The 20,709-nt window shown below is 44.3% G+C and overlaps 2 protein-coding genes across 5 annotated transcripts in view; one reads left to right on the top strand and one right to left on the bottom strand.

Moving 5' to 3' along the window:
- Positions 1–20,709, top strand: part of LOC105676573 (aminopeptidase N-like) — a 227,141-nt gene that overhangs the window by 194,538 nt on the left and 11,894 nt on the right. The window lies entirely within an intron of this gene.
- Positions 4,009–5,835, bottom strand: LOC105676221 (uncharacterized). Its single transcript, XM_067351613.1, has 5 exons — positions 4,877–5,835; positions 4,675–4,815; positions 4,446–4,566; positions 4,209–4,387; positions 4,009–4,143 (listed from the first exon to the last, which is right to left on the bottom strand). Exons 1-5 carry the CDS (start codon positions 5,078–5,080, stop codon positions 4,048–4,050), a joined length of 741 nt encoding a protein of 246 aa, XP_067207714.1. The 5' UTR covers positions 5,081–5,835; the 3' UTR covers positions 4,009–4,047.

Below are 20,709 nucleotides of genomic sequence, written 5' to 3'. Positions count from 1 at the left end.
CCTCAAACAGAGAAGTCCCCGTGGGATAAGCATACAAAAGTCATCGAAGTCACTCGGGGTCAAAGAATAAAATTAATTCGTGTGCCGTGCGCATTATCGCATTCGGCCCTTATTATCGTACAGCCGATGCAGTCTGCAGATGGGTATATTATTTCTTAAGTTCCCTCTTTCGTCGGACGAGCGAAATCGCATTATGTATTCATGAATTAACATCATTAATATTTATTTATAAATTAACATCATTGCATATACTAATGTGCACAGGATTATTCTCGTATGTTTAATATTACCGAAAAAAGTTATTTAAATTAGTACAACTTAAATAGTTCCATTATAAATTTCGGACAGATTTACACAAGAAAGAAAGAAACGAAGAAATTGTTTCTCCGTATTTTTCCAAAGCGAATGAACACAAGACGTCTCGCGGGCATGTCGCGTGACATCGAGACGCTAAGAAATCCAGCGCAATTGTCGGCGAGATTGAAGCGCCGTGACGTCGCTTTCATTTTAAATTCCCGAGTCGCGACACGAAATGGTCGTCTCACGACGACGTTCGACAAAGAGTCGTCGTGAAACGCTCTGAAAAGTGGAGCAGCTTCCTTTCCTCCCGGGCGAGGTCAAAAAGTCTCGCGCTCCCTTTTGTTCCCTCTTTTTTCGTGGCAGCGCCACGACGGCACGTCTGTCGGGCCCATTGAAATCGGGTGTCGCGCGGGTGTTGCTGGTACCCTTTCACCATGGCAACTATTGTTTCAAAGCGAAGCGTACGTTTCGTTGGTTCGCTGCGCGCGGTTGCGTGGAAACTGCGGCCACGCGTTCCCTGCAAGCGCGCCTGTGTTTTACGGCCGGCGACTACGAGCGGAGTGCATCGGCACGCGTCCCCGGCGCAGGTGTATGCGGCCGCGCGTCGTTGCGCTGCAAGGCAACTACCCGCACGATTTCCAAGATAACGGTTGACACTCGTAATTATCGATTCCACTAAGCAGACACGCATTCTTTACGCGCTCTCCGCATAATGCCCTGAGCAGATAACAACGCCCTTGCATCCTCGCGCCTCTACATCTGTCAGGTTTTGTTACAATAGAATTTATGGCAGACGCTATTAGCGTACGCGCCGTGCGCAGCTTCGCGAAAGAAGCTACTGCACGATCAACTCATTAGCGCTAACCGTGTAATTCGAAAATAATTTACCCACTTCCTTATTATCCGCACTCCACGCGGCTGTTATTATTTCGCAATACGTGCACAGCCATTGCACCGGCTACGTTATTATTATGGCTCGATTATGCTACACGCCGCGACTCGCGTGCTTATCAATCTTCATGATAAAGAAAGGTATTAAATTAGAGCCAATTATTGTTACCATTTCGTACGTTGCTCTATTATTATACGCGTATCTTCGGAATGCATTGTCAGCGTTAATAAACGCGATATTGAATTGAATTAATTAATGAGTATTGTTCTTGTACGCAAATCTTTTTTAAATGCATGCATAAACTAATACGCTCTTGTAAAATACTATTTGCATAAATATTTACATAGAATTATTAAAAAAATTAATTCTATTGTGATGGTCATGGTTTTTCAAAATAATTTTGACAAAAGTTAAGCAAAGTTTATTATTCATGATTATTATTTTGCATATCGTCGATACTCTTAATCGAACACTAACTATCATTGAGATCGATTGCGCAATTATCAATCTTCATACAATCATGCCATTAACGTCAATTACCGAAGCTCACCGGTTTAAGGCAAAGCGAACATAGGAGCGACCGGTCGCGTGGCCGCCACGCGCCTCTACCGATGACAACTTCCGTCCCTCCTGCCGGAAGTCGTATCAAGCGTCGACGACGCAACTGCACAGCCTGCATTCTAGGCACCCGCCTCTATGTACGTTGAGCAATTGGCCGTCAACGTGTCGCGTGCGAATACAATGACGTTCTTTTCTTATGCACAAATACGCATTTATCGTTCGGTCGCGTTCACTAACAATGAATTTATATTTTAATCATTATTTCTAAAATTGTATATAGATATATTTTCTATAAAAATTTTAAATAGATAGGTTTTTATTTTTTTCTTTCAATAAAACTCTTAGTTAACAATTTTTCTTTTCAAATTAATAGAAATTAGAGATCTTTGTACGCAATTTACTCATTATTTTCTCTTCCGGTTATTCCCTCTGTTTTAATCAACCATAATATTACTTTCTGGTGCAGCCATGATTGTCGCACCGTGCTATCTAGATGCAGCGGGCTCGCGGGTGCATTAAGATCGAGATAACGTTTATTTACGCATTCCAAGATGGAGGCAGGTGGGTCGTCATAAAAGTTAACTTGTGAGATGATGTAGTGTTCGGTCGATGCTCCAGCACGGGCGCAATGCGGGAGCTATGCCCCGTAATAAACGCCGTTTTATTATGTGACCTGTGGTCTCGCTGTCCTTTCGTAAATAAAGAGGCGCTATGAGAATTTCGACGTTTTTAAGCCCTCACGCGCACTAAATCGTAAATCTCGATAAAATGTGGAATTGAAAAGTCAAAATTACTTCGTCGTGAAACTCGCGTCGAATTATGGATCACAATGTTTTACATTTTTACGCGTTATTATATTCAAAGCCAGTAACTTTTTGAAAGTATGACATTTATCGAAAAATAAGAAATAAATTTTGCTTTAACAACTTTTAATTTTATGTAATTTTTGATATAAAAGAAACGCGTATGCCATAAAGAGTGTACTCTCCTGCAGTGTGCAACTGTATATTGTACGAAGCAGCTTGTATTTTTAACGGGACCCAATCGTGTACGCGCAACGCAAATTCGACTTCCGCGAGTTACGACAACTCGTTTTCGAGAGTGCGAATATAGTACGAGTGCAGAAAAAGGGGGTCGCCGACCCGTGACACATCCCCCGTTCGTTCGCACGTTTCAAGGACAAAAGTCGACCTCCTTCGCAATCTTTTTCCTGGTTTCTCCCCGTCGGGCCGCCTCCGTCTACAATTTAAAGACATTCGAACGCGCGCGATCTTCTTTGCTGCGCCGAAAAGGAAGAAAGGGATACCATCCCACTCCACTCCTCTCTCCTCGACGGTCCGAAAAAAGTGCTTTGCGAGAGACCGCATATATCGCGGCCGGCTAATCTAAAAATACTAAAGTCGACCTTTCCCGCGGCAAGAGTGATGGCCCTGGACGACTGCTAAATCAACGGCGAGATTGAGATGCAAATGCAGTCTCTCGCGTTCAGCGAGAGATGCGAAGGGTGCGCCGCGGAGGGAGAGAGAGGAAATGGGATGGCGGGGGCGCGAGAAGAAAGAAGAGGATGCGAAGTCAAAGATGCTACAAAAGACGAAAGGAGGAGAGGATGCGGGCGAGGAGGAAAGAAAGAGAAAGAAAAAAAGGGGGGGAGGACCACGTTGCGATAACTGTGCAATTCGTGCAATTAACATTTATAATGTCTCCATCCGACGGTGTTGACAGGGCGGGCGAACGGCTGCGTACATAAAACGCGGAATTTAACGCCGATAATTCAAGCCGGCCACGATTGTGCGCCCGGTCCCTCTTTCTACCCCCCTTTCTTTACCGCGCGCGGGCGAAATAACTTCATTGAATTTCGCGTACCCCGACCGATCTCGTAATAATTCATGCGCGATACGCGCACGACCCGGCCGGTATCGCGAGCCCGATCTGCCGTGCTGGACCGGTATGTGCGTATCTGCTTGCGTATATATTCATCCGCGTGCACTCGCATCGCGTGGAAAATGGAAATAAACTGCGCGTTATCTCACCGTATTCTCATCCCGATGTCATCAGTGTCACGACCTGTACCGATCAGAAAGATACCGTGTCTAGGAATCGATTCTGGTATCTTAAGATGACGAACGTATCGTCGAGAATGAACTCTCTATGATTCTTTGAAGAAAACCGATAGATGATATAATAGCGTACAAATAATCTACACATACATAAAGATATATAAAGAGTAGCAAAAAATTATAAAAAGGCTTTACTTCGATAAATATATCACAACTTTTATGTTTTCTAAAAGAAAATTATTTATTGCGCGTACTTGGAAATTCGTTTAATGGAAGTTTGTCTGATTCCTTATCTCCTATCGGTAGCCATTTGCAGCGTATTTTCTTCATTTCCTATCGAAATAATGTGTGAACTCATAATGCTAATTCAATTGTATAAAATTGAAGTGAAAACTTACCGAATTTACTACGGTTCCATTCTCGTCAATTTTACATATTTCATATTTAAAGAGAATAGTGTGCTCATTATCGCCTATGTATACCGTTCTCTCACGTAAATCTTTAACAATATGAAACTCAAACACTTTTGTAATAACCACGTTTGTTATCAATCCGATCCATTTAGTATTAAATAAATCTAAAAGTTAGCAATATATAAGCTGCTAAATATCGATTAAATAATTTCGACATTTTACTTTCGTGAGCTGTGCGATTTATCGTCACGTTTCCGGGAACCACCATATCGTGTGCTTTACTGAGAAAACAACAATTGTGACCTGTAAAACTGATTTTATTTTTTCCACGCTGAAGAATTACCTGCAAACATATAAAAATATCTGCGGATATTGAAAAAAAATATCTAGAAAACTCGATCCAGTATTTTGTTCGTTTGATCAATTTGTAACATTAATTATTAATATTCACCCGAAAATCCACGTGATCGCCGGGCGTTCGCACACTGTGAAATCCTTTATCCAGCCATTTGAAGTTTGTCTCGGCCTTCACTACAAAATCGCGAATCGGTCCTAGCATCTTCAAAACCGGCACGGCGCGGAAACATGTTATCTATTTCGCAGGAGAAATAGCTAATAGAATAACTTTGGGAAGGTGTTTAATTATATATTACCTGCGTGTCAACTGGCACAAAAATATGTCCAATTTGATACGCGTTAGTGTCGAAGCAATATGGAATCGGAGTGTAATCGGCTGCCCCAATTTCTTGAGCGACAATCGGTCCAATAATGTTCCAAGAATGAATGATACTTAGATTTTTGGAAATACGAACTCTTCGTTTCTTTTTAACAATGTGCATCTGCGCCTCATGACGCATTTTGACTTAATGTTAATTAACTTTTATTTTGGTTATGGTTGCTTCGCGCTTGATAAATGTAGCATTAGTGTCAATTGTTTGGCGAACATCGCACGACAAAAGTATCGATAAATTGGATGCAATAATATATAATTTTGAAAAATCTACAGTAAAATCTGCAAAGCTGATTCTCCGTGTTTCAAAAATATTATTTTGAATTCCAATTTGCGAGACCTATATATTTTTGAAAGTTATTCTGTGAACTTACCGTTCAGCTTTGCACGTGTCGCCTATCAAGTCCATGTAGCGCGTGGAAAAAGTTGACCGAGAAATTTAAAGAGATGAGTTCCAAATTGAATCGAGTGATATTGGTGTGGCCGATCGATCATGGGACTCGTCCTTTTGGTCGGCGCAAGTACATCGGCCCAGTCATTTGTAATCATTAGCGGCAGTGTACCGTTGGCCCCGACATTTTATTATGTCATTTCGTTTCGTATCCTTTCTTTCTCGCCGCAGCGCGTCACTGACGTAGACATCTCGGCATTGTTGCTGTAAACAGTATTCGACCATTATTTATCGACGCAAACGAAACATTGAATTAACTCTCATTCATTGCCGACGAATGAAGCGAGATGCGGATAATCATTTTTAATTAGAATTATGCGAATATAGCTATTTATCTTTCTTTATCTTCCCCGACGATCTCGGAGATCGCGTAATAGGCGTAATATTATAAATATGCGATGTAGTAATATACTCGGTCATTCACAAATAAAGAGGAGCGTTTTCTAAGTAGCGCGAATTCCGCGACGCGGTTCCGCGATGTCAAGTTAGTAGCGATGCAACTGGTTCTGCGACGCAATCCTTATAGCTGTAAAGTACGCTACAGTATTGTATACGCGCGACGATATTTAATTCACCGAGTGCGATAAACATGCTGATATGTGGATTCTCCGTGTCCGGACGCAAGCGCGAAATTAGCGTCGCGAGGCAGCCCCTCTCGCAATTTACACATTCCGCGCAGATAGCGGCGAGACAGTTGGAAAAAATCGATCGCGCGAACACTCGCGCTGCGCTTGCTGCGAGTCTTGAGCGCAGTTGAGATTTGCAACCCGGCATTTTTGCGCGAGGAGACGTTGCGGTTCGTCGCGCTTGTAATTTCACCTGCAGCTAAAAAAAAACCATCTCGTATTCCGCTTTTTAATTAATGAATTCTTAAAATCGCCACATGAAGTTCGAGGTGTTTTCGGCGAAGCGAAGTAAAATATCGTCGAAGTTTGCGCGACTTCGAGTGGCCAAAAAAGGACAGTGGCAAGCGCGTAAAAATCCACATTCTTCGATCTTCGCGGCGAATTTGTGATTACGATAGAGTAATTCCAATGCATCATCGGTAGCGGCGACGCGGTAGCACCGGCAATGAGCGGGGCCCCGGGATGAGCCTTAAATTTCCAGACCGGCAAATTGAAACGGTCCCGGGCCGCATCCCGATATTGCTTATGGTACAAATTTAATAAGGCGCCTGCTGGGGCCACCAGTTACCATGCTAATATCATCCGCCATCGGCCGCGCACAGCTTCTCCACCTGACTCCAGGACGAAGAAAAAGATGGAGGTTGGAAAAAAGGGCCATACGGAGGGAACGGGGGTAGCGGGGAACGACAGAACGTTGCACAGAAGGGGGGAACAGCGTCGACGACGAAGATGACTGCGACGGATGTGGACGCGCCGAGGGGCGCGGGGCGACTCGTAACCCGTAATGTTATGGCGCTGCCCACCGCGAGAGGGACCCTAAAGGGCCCTCGTGCCGGGGTCTTTAGTGCCAAATTGGTTATGCGGACGCTTTACGACACGGCACGCCGATATTAGCCGAATGAATTACATAAATTATCCTCGGAGTTACCTCGAGAACGACGGCGATTGCGCGGAGGAACGGGGCGAGGCAAGCTTTCGCTCGCGCAAATTCCAGCACTTCCATTGAAGTTCCGGAAAGAAAGATGTTTCTGAAAAAAAAAAAACTCTTTCTCGGTGGAAAAAGAATCGGTTCTGTTTAAAATTGAATTGAACTGTCTCGACGTACATCTATGTTATTTAGCGATTTGTGTGAAAGAATCTTACGTATGTGATTTCGATCTTAAAATGTAATCTCTTTAGCACTAATTTGCCGGTGTAATTGCATTTATAATATTTACGATCGAGGAAAATTAATCCGCGACCGTCTCTGCGCGAATCATCTTTATTTCACGGTCTACGCGCGTTGGTTTGAAAACTCACGGATTCCACCGCTGAAATTCCGCCGGACTCATCACTCACCGATGCAGCGCATGCTGCTCGCGAGCATAACGAGGATAGTGTCCGCACATCACATGCGGTCCGGACTCATCCCCCGTCATTTTATCATCCTGCGAACCGACTCTTGCGGGGTACCTACCGCACTCGGGACGCGTCTCTCGACGGGCAGCGGCGCAGTAATCTCGTGCGTCCCTCGTCATTCGTTCGTACCAAATAAGACGAGATATACAGCGGGCGTGGGGCGTAGAGGCGGAGGCTTCTCGCAGAGAAGCGGAATCAAGTAGGGACATTTTTATCAGTCGTCGAGTCCTCCGCGGGAGGTCCCCGTGCGCGGACGCGCGTGCCTGCGTGGTCCGTCGAAAATTTCGCGAAGATCGCGCCGAAGGATATATCTCATTCTCTCCGGGTTACGCTCTCGGCAGGTTTGGCAGTTTAAAGTGGAAATGCACGAATGAACGAAGCGAAGCGGTGGCAACGGTCGGTAGATGAAAAATTCAACAGCCGCCTGGGGTGCGGAGGGGTGGAAGGGATGGTTGTTGCACGAAGGTGTAAGATAAGACGAAGATGCGGGTCATTTAACGCAGGCTCGCAGGTGAAGCTACGTTAAGGCCGTTGCTACCGCAAGGTGTGTCAATGAGTCAATCAAACAATTCCACGATAAACCTGCGTTAGTAACAAACAGCACGCGCGTTTATGGTGTGAATATTAAATTTCGATAAGATTAGCCAATTGAGGTCACATTTTACAGAGAAAAATATTTCGATCTGTATTTCGATTTTTTTAATAATTCAATGATCATTCACGGCGGCATTTTTCATTCCGACACGCGTAGCGAGGACGGCCTCTCCTTCCTAAATAAAGCGAGATTTCATGCAAATCTCGACTTTCTTCGACGTATCTCCGAGAGTCTTCTATTTCCGTGCCGGTCTCGCGTAGCGGCGCGCGTTACGGGACGCCGCGCCGCGCGGTACACGACGCCGAGAGGCGGCGTACAGTCAGGAAATTAGCATACGAGGTTGGAATCGAACGAGGTACCCCCGATGTCTCCATCGCTCGTGAAATGGATACCCCATTCCATCGCGTTCTCCTTTCAGGATTGGTTTATGCCCGAGCAAGACTTACGACCGGGCCGTGCCTCAATCGCCGCTCTCGGGGAGCGAGCCCGCGCCGGGCCGTCTCACCTCGCTTCATCTCGCCTTGTGTGGGTGTTTTACGTGGATATTATTGACTCCGTCTTGCTCTTTGTTGCTCTTCCCCCCGATCCTCCGGTCGGCGAAACGTCCAGATGTTGCGCGACGTAACGCATCGTACGTTGCGAAAGGAAGGCGATTTATTCGCCATATTTTATAGAGTGCTGGGAGAATGATGAAAACCGTTACTGCATTTGGCGACAGTCATTTTTACGGCGACAAACACGCAGTATTAATTATCCGATACTTTCAAACAAAGTTTACATCATGCAACCCTTATTAACAATAAAATATTAGAATTATGAATTAAAGCATATTAAAATGAGATAAAAGAGCTTTTGAAACGTGAAAAATATTCTGAAAAATCTCATTACATTTTTATCTTTTTTAATATTATAAATTTAATAGAAAGTATGCAAAAACTCACGTATGACGAAATTTTATTCAAAACAATGGCGTTGAAATAATTCTAGCACTACGCGCGCGCGATGATGGAATGCTCCAGCGTTGAAGTCTCCGTAATCGTATGTGCGTATCCAGTGTTGAAATCTCCACCTTGCCCGACGTGATCGACTCGTTCCGAGCTTGCGTCGACGATTACGCGGGCGCGTTATCTGTGCGGAATGTAACGAGCGCACAGAGTATCGCGGTAGGAAGCTCTAGCGAACGACAGAGACGCGCGAGGCCGAGCAAGGTAAGCCGACGGAGACGGCGGATGAACGGGACAGAAGAAGGAAGAGAGGCTACCGACTGGTGAGTTACATTCTCGCGCGAGTGTTCGCCAATTATCTCCGGACGGGTAGCCGACTCTAATTGGACTTTACGCCGGTGGGTGGGATCAGAAATGGCGATTGCGGAAAAAAAGAAGCGGCTCGTAACGCTCGCACGCCGCGAGCGTGTGCAGAATACATACACACACAGATTCGCTGCCACACATTCGATACGCTGCCGATAATTGGTCGAAAGCGGGAACGATTTGCTCCATTAAATCGCGCGGCACGAGGTGTCCGGAACTCTATGGTCTAATCCGCTCGGTCGCTCGAGGTGTCGAGGGCCGGTTACGGCGATCAACGTGTAGGTTTATTGCGCATCTTGGTCCGGATACGCGAGATAGAACTATGAAATTCACTTTTCCGACACGTAGACTCGACTTTACGGCGCCTTATATTACCGTGACGTTTATTTGTGAACTTTTATATCTGCGTTTGAAGCTTTCCGCTGATTAACATTCCCATTCGTGATTCCTTAATTGATTGCTTGATTACGGAAATAACTATTAAAGATTTGATTCGAAAGTAATTGTCGAAAATAAAACGTAGTAAAATCCGTCGACGTTAAATGTTTAATAGGAATGTAACGGCACTTGACTTACAGTGTTTACATGTAATTCTTGTACTCATTATCTTCAATCTAGCCTCATTTACTTCGCTTCCTAGAGTTCTGTGCTTTTACGATTGCTCTGTCTCTGATTACACTTCATGGACGGAACGCCCCGTGAAACCTTTGCGGAAATAATTACTAGCGTTTAGCACGAACAGACTCGTTTGGACACTCCTAGATAGTGCGCGAGTCATCGTGAGATTACGTACAGAAAATGCGAGACAAATCGCGGCGAGCAACGGGAAAGATAATTAGACGCGCGTTTATCCCGCCGCTACTGGCATACGCTTGTTTCAATCCGCGGACGTTTCTGTTATTGTCAGCGCACATAGCGCAAATTGTTCTTTTCATCTTTTCATTTGACGCCAAGTAGCTTGCATAACAGTACAGTAGGATAAGAATTATTTTTTATGCAGCATTAACTATCGTTTAATTGAGTCTCCGCGTTTTTATGGAAACAAACGTTAACTATGGATTAAAGAAAAAACATCAAAACAAAACACATTGTTACACACTCTGTATGCATGTGTGTGTGTGTGTGTGTGTGTGTAACAAGATCGCCGCGATGGACGAGAAACGTATGTATAGGATGATGGGCAACCGAGTGCACCGGGTGGAACCAATCCTTCGCTTGTTTTTGCTCCGACTGACTTATCGATATTGGCACGTTGTACGATCGTGTATGTAACTACTCGAGGGAGACAGTGCGGTTGACCGGCGGAAGGGAAGGGGGCGAGGGAGGCGGAAGCCGTACGGAGGCGCAGGACTCGAGGAGGATAAACCGGCACGGCTGAATTATTGCTAAGTGAGGGTAGAACTTTGACCGGCGCCCATTGTGTGTGCGTGCATGCGTGCTGCGTGCCCGCGCTTTCGCAAGGCGACAGTGATGACCCAGATGACCGACACCGAGCTCGGACGCGAAGAAAGCGTCTAACTGAAAATTCCCGCGTACTTGCTTTCGCCGCGCTCGGCTGGAACTTTTGACAAAGTGGCTTAGAACATTGCTGCTTCAACGTTATTAATCGACAGAGCTAAGAATTAGAGCATGGCAACGCGAAAATTGCAAGAAAGAAAAGATCAATGATTGTTCTAATCAAGCAGCTGACTGATAAGAATCGTATAACGTGAGCCTCAGTGTATGCGATACACTGCGAGAGAATGAATAAAATAGGCATATACCCTCGATCAGCGTGTCCAGACCATTATCTGCGCCGTGTAGCATCCACCATGTGAGATGCTTCATTGCTTTAGGCGTCGCATGACGTCTTCTTCACCGGAGATCCGCGCGAAAATCAAGCATCATGAGAGGAGGAACACCGCCGGAGTCGGCAGCGCGGCGAGATTCTCTCGAAGGAGAACGATTACGCCGATGAAACTCCAAGTTATAAAAGCGGAGAACGGAGTGCGAAAAAGAGAGGCGGCGAGAGTCGTATCTCCCCCTCTCTCTCTCTCTCCTTCTCTTCTTCTCGCGTTCATGTTCGAGACAAGCTGCGGAGGTGGACTAGCACGGAAGGCCCCATGCAGTCAGGGTGTGTTAGCTTCTATCAAGTCTATATTACCATGTATTGGTCGATGGCACCGCTCGCCGAGACAGGAAGAAGAAATAAGTCAAAGGAGGTCAGTCGAGGGAAAGCACTTCTCCTTTTCTTGAGACATCAGGATTCAGAGAGAGGAGAATAGACGTTGTAACGTGGGTGCGATTCAATTTACTTCTCTCTGCGTTAACCGTCGCGTTCTCATAGCCTAATAGCTTCAGCGAAGACACTAATTTGCATAATATAATAATATTTGATGTAAACGACTGACGGTGGCACAGAATGACGAAATGAAACGTATTTTATCACGCGCAATAATAATTGCGCAGCGTTTTTCGTCCTGACAGCGATTGACATGCGAATAATTTGACTTTTTTGAAATTATCGGGATTTTCGAAGGACGACGGAAAAAATCGAACGTTTTCGGCATCTATCGACGAGAATAAATGCAATTACGTAAATTTCGAAGCCAGGACTCCCTCGTGTATTAACGCTACATTTGCCAGCGGGGAGTAATAAATCCTTTTGTTCCCCCGCCTCGGGACCGCGAAAGAGGACGAGCCGTGGTCCACCTCCACGTTGTCTCGAACGTTTTATTCCATTTGGCTCCTTTTTCGTAGGGGGATACATCCTAACGGTGTATCGACCTACTCGCGGCCGGAAGTGCAGATCGAGTAGGAGAATTTTGTCTTACGCGTGCGGCGGTAATTGTCGAATTCCGAACGCCCGCAGTCATTCGCTCACAGCCTCTCTCGGCTGAATTAACAATGAGAAGACTGTGGCCACGCGTCCTTTCGAATCGACATTACATGACACGGACATGCAAAAACAAAATACCGGCATGGCGTAAGCAAGATTGAAATTTCAGTCACTCGAGATCACTTCGAGCGTCCTTACATCCGTCATTTTAAGCATAGTTATATTTGATTCAAGGCTACTCATAGATTTGGCAATTTTTACATTTCTTTTTGCGGCAGGCTTTAAAAGTAGCTTTGTATTACGGTATCACTGTGGATAACTTCGTGTATATCTAGAAAGCAATTTACGGTAATACCTGCGCCGACAACGCGTTATCGGGCTCTCTCATCCCACTCCCACATTCCAAACACGCCGGTCGTAGAATACAGCCACCTGCCGCATGCATTTCTTTCTACGGAATGATATAATGGCGAAGTAGCCGGTGGAATGTATAATTCGTGCAAACGGCGAAGATTGGAGCCGCGGGAAAAAAAAAAAAAAAAAAACAGGATCGTAGCGCGCGTAGATCCGATCGCGGCGCACGGTGGGAAGATCGTATTACGCAAGAAAGCGGCAACCGCGATGCCTCGCGCGAACGCTTTAATTATTTAAGTCCCGGATCTAACTCGCGATTCCACCTTCTTCGTTTTCTTGCCGCACTGCCTTCGTAATTCAGTGCCTACTGCTAACTACGACCAGTGGCACGGTACTCGTTACCGATCCATACTTTCCGCGCAACCGCTAATCATACGATTATTTATTTCACTTTATTACGCGGCATTATATTAATCATCGAAATTATCGCAGGGATTACCGCAATAGCTTTTGCATCTCTGCCGCGTGGATTGCCCAAAGTTGTCATCAACTTTCTCCATTTTTCTTTCATTGTAGATGATGTAATTATTGCAGCACGAATTTGATTTTTTTCCCCTTGTGAAAATACTGCTCCTTTCTTGTTCGCTTCGCTGTGCTTTGTCGCTGTGCTTTGCTTGAATATTTTTGTATCGCCAAAAATTGCAAACTTTCGAAACGTCAGAAGGTTAACGTGTTTACTGTACGCAATTTTTCTGTAACTTTAGACTCCGACTTATTTCGCGCAACGAAACAGGTTTCGCACGTCTGTTTTTTGTCAGGGTCAAAGTGGATGCGGGCAAGGTCGTCCGCATTGCATATGTACATCGGTATGCAGTTGGATTTCGCATTTTTCCAAGTTTCCGACTTTTCACCGTAGGCGTTGATAAATTAATAAATGTCCGTCAGTCAATTTCGAGAGTCGATTATACTTTCATGCTTGAACTGTGCTGATTGATATTCCATTAACAATCCCCGATATAATTGGTAAACGAGTTGGTAATAGCGCTCGAATGCGTGTGAAAGAATGAATTTTCTGCCTGTCTGCTTTTCCAAGGACGATCGAATGCGAATTCTCCGAACACACAATGCAATTATAATCATATTATTTTACCAGTATCTTTTTCTCCCGTTAAAGACTTCTAATCCGTTCGCTTTGCGTCCTTTACGAAGCGTTTTCGTTGAACGTCTCGTTTAATCGAGTGTCCCTTCACAAGCGTTAACGAGAGAACGTCGCGTGCTCCCAAATACTTAAAAGACATCGTCCCGCAACAATAAAAAGCGCTCGTCGGAATGAAGGACGACACGCGCTGCGTCGATGTCGCGGCGACCTGAAGAGAGGGCGACTGGCAAGGTCCAGAGCTCGGAAAGGGCTCGAAGAGAGAGAGAAAGAGTGCGGGGGAGGAGAGGAGCCACGAAGATGAAGAGAAGGAAGAGAGACGAGCAAAAAGAGGAGGCGGGAGGAGGCGAAGAGCGACCAGAGGGAGACGGAAAGAGAAAGAGAGAAACGCTGATGGGATTATAAGTAATGCGCCGCAGCACGTGGCCCCGGTGGGCCCACCTCCAGGTTGTCAAACCTGTTTCTTCCTGTGTGCCATCGTCTCGAAGGCGAAGGTGCAGCGAGAGCTGTGCGGGTGCCGCATCAACGTAGTGTGCCCGTCGACCGATTTTAATATTCGTCCCAGAAACGGGCCTCCCGGCGGCGCCAAAAGGAATTCGACGTCTCTCCTCCCTGCCCGGAGCTAGGAGGGCCCCGACGGGTTATCCGCGCGCTGCCAACTTCGCTGCCGTCGCGCGCGACGGAGTGAGATCCACTGTCGAAACACACCCGAAGGAGCAAATAGCGACCATTAGGCGACCAACCTGTGCCTTAATGGAAAAATTGAAGATAACCACCGGCCTGCCACTCGACCACTCAACCGATTCGCTCGCTTCCTCCGGCACGGGAGGCGTTTTCGTCGATTACGTCAACAAACTGGCCCCGATCGCTCCCGCTCTCGGCCGGGTCCGGATGCCCGTCGAGACGCGGCCCGAGACGTTCTTCGTCCTCGGAGTCGTCATTTTTTCTCATTACGCGCCGTGAAAAGCGACGTTGACTTCCATTAGGTGATGCACGCCGCAAGGTGGGCGAAAAAAGGAAAGAAAAAAAAATAGATTTTGGGAGAAGATCGTGCTTCTGGATGCATTTATGGTGACCGGTGTTCTGCATTTTTTGCATTCCTTCAAAAGAATGAGTCCACCGTGCATTGCTCGAAATCTACTAGATTACGACTGTAACAATTTGTTTTGTAAAAATATCATTTTCTTGCAATATCTCAAGTGACCGTTTAAGTGCAACGGGAAATATTTAATTAAAATTTTTAAAAAATTCAAGATATTAAAAGTTATATTAACGAAAAATGTCTTCTACTACTTAATTATACAGTGGATTACTAACTGCTAATTATTATAAAAGAGTTATGGACGTTTAATCATATAGACTTACAATGTTATAATTCAGACAGAATCGACTTTAAAGTATTTAAAATTATTTCAGCGGCGCTATCTCGAGAAAAAATGCAGAGCAAATAAGCTCGTTATTCTACCAATAATCTCGTGGAAAAAAGTCGAACCATTTATTAGTCGTTTCTGTTAGAATTTCTCGAGGCGATGCGGTGGTCCAGCTTGCGCTTCTCAATCAGGAATAGATACACCGTTTCGCGCAGCCTCCACTCCCGGCGAATGTATGTTATTATGCGTGTTTATCTGCTTTTCACAAGTGGTATCTGCGATAATTATACATTCCGAACACGAAAGCAATGAAAGGTCGCGTTTCTACGTCCGCTACCTGGGGCGTCCATTACTCGCGCGCGGTTCCTCCACGAAACGGTGCCTCGATCACGCTCGAAATAGGACGCGGCACGTCATAAACGTATCATTATCGCATATTGTTGTATCGCGAAGATTTCTCTCTCCGCCCGGAATGTTAAATTTCGTCAAGGAGTTTACTGACTGACGTTTCGAAGACTCCTTCCGACAAGTGACGACCGTGCGCTATTTCATGCGCACGACTTCCATTTGCAGTGTTTGCCGCGGTTATCGGTCCGATCGGTGATAATTACAGGTCCCTGTGTTTTAAGCGGTGACGAAAGACCTGGCCGCGGTCGATTATTCGTAGTTACCGCCGAATATAGCCGATCGACCGTGCAGACCGTTATAATCCGCTGATTGAATGAAATCGATGTTACTCCGCGACCGGTCGGAATGTGCGGGCGAAAGAAATTCGCCAGATGAAATATGGTCGGTCTACACGGTGATTAGTTGATTTTCGGGCTGCGGCGGCGTCCCCTTTGCCGTTCGCCTGAGAACTTTCCCATGAGATACGGTCAGTCTCGAATTTTATCTATCATCTCGAAATCTAAAATTATTTCTATACATGTGTTGCGCATTTTTTCATATATAATTGTTTTTAAAAGTTTTTTAATCTCTTTTTAAAAGATTCTGTTTTTAAAATGGAGCACTTTCTCATATAATCTTACAACAGCATTTCATCGAGTCTATAAAAATAACGAGAAGTATTTTGCGATCGCAAATCTAGAATCGATCGAACGACGATGTTGCAAGCGCATTGGAAAAAAATCGATCCGATAAAAAGGCGTTACGTAGGAATTCTAACGCACTCTGCTTGCGCCACGCCGTCGATTCGATGCGGCGGTCTCGTTTCGGGATCCCGCGGGGGTCATCGATCCGATGCCAACGACAGCAGCGATGACAAAAAAGTTGCGACATCGTAACAATTCCAGTTTCGACGCCGCAGCGACGGCGGCGGCGGCGTTGCGCTGATAGATCCGTGGGATCTGATCGCGCCGATATCGAGAAATCAATGCTGATCGTTCCGTCGTTCGGCGCCGATTTCTCCACAGGTGTCCCGAACATCTAGGATACGTTGACGAACGTTGGCGTGCCGTTTCGCGGAGATCGATGAACCCCCTCGCTTATAGGACCATATAGCACGTATAGTTACAGTTTGATCTCTCTGACAGATCTCCATCGTGAAATTAGGACTCGCCAATCGCTCGTGCGCGCTGTGCTCCTTTCGTCCTGAAAAAGTTCAGGCAAAGTTGCGATGGTATTTTCCTATGCGGTTCCGTATCGCACGGCTGATAGGAGAAAGTAATGCTAAAAGGAATTAAATTTATGAAATTCGCGGATAATGTTAGCAGGAAACTTGCGTTGAATTTTGTGAAAGTGTTTTTACGTAAAACTGTTTTTGCATTACTTATTTATTTGTGTATACTCTGCCCCCTCCCCTCGCCGTATCATTAATGATGGTAAAAGGTTTGTAAGCGTTATCTTAATATCCATAAGCGAAATCTTAAATACGTTTACAGTGAATGGCTACAATAATAGAGCGCTAGTAGAATTGCGACAGGCAATCTGTTATTTAACAGTGTTGGTATTGCTAACTGCGCTCCTTTGTTCGCCGCGCGCGTCCTTCCGTTTAACTCGTCAAAGAGAATTGTTCCTGAAAGAGGCAGTAAAGGCATCAAGTGGGATCTTGCGAGGTTTCGTCGAAACCACGCGGCGCGTTAAGGATTACTGCAGAAGATCGACGCTCGCCGGTCGCATGACGATCGGCGATAAAACGTCATTACGACGCCGTGCGGATCGACGCACGGCAGAAGATCATCGCCATTTGCGAACACGCGTGAAAGCGGCTGCTCGAGGCGCAGGTGGCGAAACGATCGCTTTTACGCCGACCCATTAAAATCGGAATCGATCACCTCGCATAATCGATTTGAGTGAGCCGAGGAATAGAAAGCCGCGAACTCGTAATTTTCTTTCTTTCTTTTTTTGCCGTTTGCAAAAGGATATCGCAAAAAGGGAAATAATGTCGAGGTTAACGACGTACATTACCGCAACTCTACCGTCATTCCTAGAAAAGATAGACATTAGTAAAAAAATTTTACTCAAAAAACAGCAGCGCGGTTCTTTCCGCAATTACTTAAATTCAGCTGGCTAAATTAGCAATTAGTTTATCTCTCCGTGAGAACGCGTGGCGAGCTTTTCCCTCGCGACGCCGTCTAAACTTGCAGGTTTCATTTTCCACCGATATCCCGGCTTCGATCGAGACTTAGCTCACACGTATAAAATTCGCTATTTAACTGTAGGCATAGAGAACCGTCTTCCGCACCTTTCGTATCTATACACCGTTTACTTGGTCTTACCTCTCGCGGGCTTCGCAATCTCGCTTACAGATAGGCAACAATCGCACCATATACTTGCGAACCAAACGTCAGCAATCATACTCACTTCTTATGTTCCCAAGATCCACGTCGCGAGAAAGAAAAAAATCTTGCCTTGAACAGCGCGTTGTATTAATTTATTCGACAGGTATTTTTCCTCATTATTAGATATATGACCTTTTACTCATTTTTCATTTCACGTGTATAAATTTCATTTTACGCGTATAAATGTATTCAATGTGTTATTCTAATTGCGCAGTAATTAATTTCGCAATGTGCACAACAAACGCAAAATTATTCAAATTTTTCGTTTTAATTCACAGTTTGTTTTGCGTAGAAAAAAGATATAAGTATATTTGTATACAAAAAGTCCTTCGAAATACTATTATCATATTCGTATAATATCTGATATGAATCTATTGACGACGTGAGCTACTGATGCTAATCGTGATCTAACAAGCAGTTATATCATGCTTCTCGAAGAGAACTAATGCTAAAGACTCCGACGAGTTAATGCAAACAAGACGATGAGTGAATCGCAAATAGAACTAACCGTTGCTCGTTAGGACGGCGATATCCATAAATTTCATCCTTAATACCAAAAACAGGTGAAGGTGCACCAGTGAGAAGCTGCGGGAACGCCGATAAGTACCTAAGCAAGAATGTCCCTCGCTAAGCAGGCCGGGTAACAGCGATTACCGGGAATCAATGGCGCGTAAAGTATCGGTAATAAGAATCCGTAAAATCGTGAGTATGAATATAGAATATCCGCACGACGCGAGACAACGAGGAGGTTAAAGGGAGTGGGGTCAGGCGGAGGCCGCATAGGTGTATCATTACCGAGCTGACCCCTCCCGCGTCTGATCTTTCAGAATCTAGAGCAGGCCGTTTCACATGTGAAAGGATACCCGAGCGTCGCCGCGACGTGCTATTATTGTCGGGATTCGTCCGTCGGCTCGCTGCATGCGCAACAGACAATTGTTTCTCGGTTGTCGGGCGAAAACGTCTTGTAGGACATCGGAGCCGGTCACGAAAGGGAGTTTAGAGCAGAAACGCTGAAGATTTCCGATAGAGGATGAAGCTAGCATCGACTTTAGCAAACATTTGCACATTCGTCGCAAAGACACGTATGTACGTTTCGAGCGAACGAGATAGATTTAGTATTGAGTCATATTTTTACAATTTAAAAAAATATGAAACACATAAGTCGGGAAATTTTTAAGATTTTAATCATAATAATTATAATAATTAAAATTTATTCGAATTTAAATATGGGAATAAGTATAGATATAAATTTACACGTTTCATAATTAATATGATTATACACGGTGGCTTTTAGGATTTGACTGCAGAACGTTTACTTGGCACTTCAATGATTACTTAACCAATCACATTTACATACCAGAGATTAATTAAATCATTTAACTGTCTGCAGTGCAACTGAAACCAGACGTCATGAGTCACGTTCGCCTACTTTGATGAGATTACCACTTACGACGGTGCGCGCGTATATTGTACAAATGTAAGAAAGTGCTGGAGTATCATTTATCCTAACTATTACTCGATCTTTACACTCGACGTTACATGACAAACGATATCCACTTACCGCGATACCACTTAACTTCTTTAAACAAAGTAACTTTATTTAGAATTATGCATACATCTTAGCTTTCTCTGCCTGGATTTAGCTATAATTGCGCGATCAAAATATTAATACAAATTCTTATGTTACCGCAATATAATCATGAGAGATTTCAAACTTTAATTATTAAACTTTTTTAATGCTATTATTCGAAAGAATGGAGATATATTTTCTAAAAATTAGAAACGCAATTTTGAACAACGACGTCGAGATGTTTTGTCTCGTAACCTGAATGTCGGGAGCGTTAGCCGAATGCCGTTTGCTGCCCCGAATGCTCGCGCCGTAAAGCATATTTTTTTATTGCGTGTCTGTGATTCGTGGGCACGGTCCCGCTGGCCGGCGAACGCGCGCAGAAATTACTGCTATTAGCGATTGTAACGTTGTAAACGGCCGGCAGTCAAAAGCCGAAAGTTATCGATCGGCGCCGTAGCGAGGGTACATTTTTGCAAGATGTAAAAATGAATCCGCAATACCGTGAGCCACGTGAGCGATGAAAAAGCGCTTCGCGTGCCGGCGGCGATAATGACAGGCAATAATCTGCATAAATGTAAGGACCGTGTTTTCCCTTAATTATTCCGACAAACATCCGCGATGGGCGGATTCAATGACTACCTGTTTCGTCTCGCGCCCAAGACATATTGAGATGCCGCGGAACGCGGCAAGTAGACTCATGCGAATGATATACTTCTCATAAACTTTGAAGGGCAAGCCATGTGTATTCAATCAAAATAAAATTTAACGTATACAAAAATGATCATCCATATTAATTGTGAACAAAAACGATAATGATCATAAACTCAGAGACTTTCGCTATAATTAAAATTGACCTGATTGACAACGATGATAATTAGACAATCAACATACAGAAATTTTCATCTATCAATAAAACGTATATTTTAAAAATGATATTTGTATCATATTAGATAACGGAGACTTTTTCGAATTCTACAACACAGATAAAGAAAAAGTGTAAGTTTATATAATCAATGTTTAGTCCAATTATAATTAAAATTTTATATTAATCACACAATTAAAATAAAATAAATTAAATAACAAAAGCATTAAAGTAATAAGAGCAGCAGAATTAGTTCTATATTGGGACGAGCCGTTATTTAAAACAATCTTTAACATTTCTATCCGACATAATAAAAATTACAAATTATTACCAATACGAAAACAAGTTAAAGATATAAATAACATGCTGTGGATTCACTTTGACAAATCACCTTTAATGTCTACTAAACATTTAACAATTGTGATAACCACATTCACTTATTTTTTTCTACTGCAAATGTCAATTT

The sequence above is a fragment of the Linepithema humile genome, chromosome 3, assembly GCF_040581485.1.
Source record: "Linepithema humile isolate Giens D197 chromosome 3, Lhum_UNIL_v1.0, whole genome shotgun sequence".
NCBI lineage: Eukaryota > Metazoa > Arthropoda > Insecta > Hymenoptera > Formicidae > Linepithema > Linepithema humile.
Note: the sequence above shows the minus strand (reverse complement) of the source record. Positions and strands in the feature narration are given on the sequence as shown.

Excerpts from the sequence above, each read along its gene's own strand:
- LOC105676221 (XM_067351613.1), bottom strand. The coding sequence starts at position 5,080 with ATGCGTCATGAGGCGCAGATGCACATTGTTAAAAAGAAACGAAGAGTT. Across the intron at positions 4,388-4,445 it reads AAATCGCACAGCTCACGAAA|ATTTATTTAATACTAAATGG; the intron begins GTAAAATGTCGA and ends GCTAACTTTTAG. Across the intron at positions 4,144-4,208 it reads ATGGAACCGTAGTAAATTCG|GAAATGAAGAAAATACGCTG; the intron begins GTAAGTTTTCAC and ends TTATTTCGATAG.